The sequence below is a fragment of the Rhagoletis pomonella genome, unplaced genomic scaffold (assembly GCF_013731165.1).
Source record: "Rhagoletis pomonella isolate Grant_MI unplaced genomic scaffold, Rhpom_1.0 Rhpom_scaffold_00003, whole genome shotgun sequence".
NCBI classification, from domain to species: Eukaryota; Metazoa; Arthropoda; class Insecta; order Diptera; family Tephritidae; genus Rhagoletis; species Rhagoletis pomonella.
The window spans coordinates 38612912-38614642 of NW_023458557.1; the positions used below are offsets into that span (position 1 = coordinate 38612912).

Sequence of the window (1731 nt, forward strand, 5' to 3'; positions counted from 1 at the left end):
ATGCGTCCATGGTTACTATGCCCGACAGCTCCGCATATCTTTGTGAAATCATTTCCATAGCGCGGTATTACTCCACTGCTATGATTGCAAATGTAATAGAATTCATCGTTTCCTTCAAAATATGTAAAATCTAACAATTTTACTATAAAAAAAACTTCACGAGTGTTTTTTTTTTTTATTCCTTTCTACTTTGTTTTCCTTCACTCAGCTGTATTCGAAAAACAACTGATGGCTGGCAATGCTGTACGTGGTTGCAGCATGTGGATTTTTCTGGGTTTCGTAGCGTAGCTACGATTACGAATTACGTAAATTCGGGTTCTAAAATAAGGGGGATATTTTTACATTTTCATATGTAAAAAGAGGCATGTACACATGCAAATACATATCAGGATTGTTCAGCATCTTGTGCATATGAACTTGCATTTGCATATTCGTTGCATTTGTAAATTCACAGTGCAAAGTAAATTCCAACTGCAAATCCCAGACCATTTCCACAATATCCTGAAGAACCCTAGTGTGTAAGCGAGCTTTAGTAAACAAATTATAAAGTCATCGAGCAAGAGTCGATTCTTGTCTATCTGACTGTCCCTCTCCACAGAATACAGTTTATACTTGATACATATGTCAGAATATAATTTGCCAATGGAGGCCGCTCATTGCTCTTCGAGAGCAATATATATCAGTGCTTATATCTTACCATCTATTGCCGGCAATTTGGTAGTTTGACAGCTACATTTTCATTTGCACGAAAACTTCGTGGCTGCAACATCATTATTATTTTAATATAAAAGCAAAAATTTAGCTGTTTCCTGTTAAAATATTTGTAATTATGTATTTGGTTGTAACAGAGCATATTTTTTAAATTTTTTAAGCGATTAAATCCGGCAAAAATACGTTTTCGAAGCTATCATACAAATGCTTCTATCAAGATATAAAAAAGCCCACACAAATATTGCCACTGATATAACTTATATCTAGCGACCAAAATGACAGTTGGGCAGCAATAAATTTTTTCCTGTGGAGACGGCCAGTGAGGTAACTGCTCAGCTTTGGTCATTAACTATTGAGATGCCCGACGGCCATTCACACAATCATGGACAGTGCTGTGGCAATGAAGCCACTGACGTAGATCATGCATTTGAAATGGGAATCGAATATTCACTATACAAAAAGATCGATATGGACAATTTGGAGTGTTTGAATGAGGAGTGCGAAGGTAGTGGGAAGAAGGTAGTTAAGGCATATGAAAATCGGCAAAATCATACAGAGGTAAGTCTTCTCTTCGGATTATAAATTTTCTCCCAACTTGGGCTGGCTGTAAAAATAATATGCAAATTTAAAGTTTGTGACAAGCGATGCCGATGAGGAAATGCTGTTTAACATACCTTTTACTGGCAACATCAAACTGAAGGGTATTATTATAGTTGGGGCAGATGATAATACACGTAAAACCATGGAAAGTTTGCTTTGCAAAAAAACTCCCGCATCATTATTGCGTCCATTACAACCAATGTTGATAAAAATTAACTTGCAATTTGCATCTATAAGTGCCAATAAAACGATGCTGTTTGTACCTTTATAGTTGTGGTAAAATGCTCCATCTTTTCGCAACGCCCTGAAGGTTATATGTTTCCCATCTAATGCGCCTAAACAATTTGGAAATTGCCATCGTATAGCAAATTCATTTGCTATGGACTCCCACTCCGAAGAGCTGTTTGGAAACTAAAAAGT

General features: G+C 36.6%; 1 protein-coding gene across 1 annotated transcript in view; it reads left to right on the plus strand.

Annotated features, from left to right (window-relative positions):
• The first annotated feature begins 1018 nt into the window (after positions 1–1018).
• LOC118735198 (PITH domain-containing protein GA19395-like) overlaps positions 1019–1731 on the plus strand; it is a 35499-nt gene continuing 34786 nt past the window's right edge. Inside the window, exons 1-2 of the mRNA XM_036464841.1 lie at positions 1019–1269; positions 1343–1729. Of these exons, the coding sequence (XP_036320734.1) occupies positions 1069–1269; positions 1343–1582 (441 nt within the window). The 5' untranslated portion in view covers positions 1019–1068 and the 3' untranslated portion in view covers positions 1583–1729. The remainder of the gene's footprint in view (positions 1270–1342; positions 1730–1731) is intronic.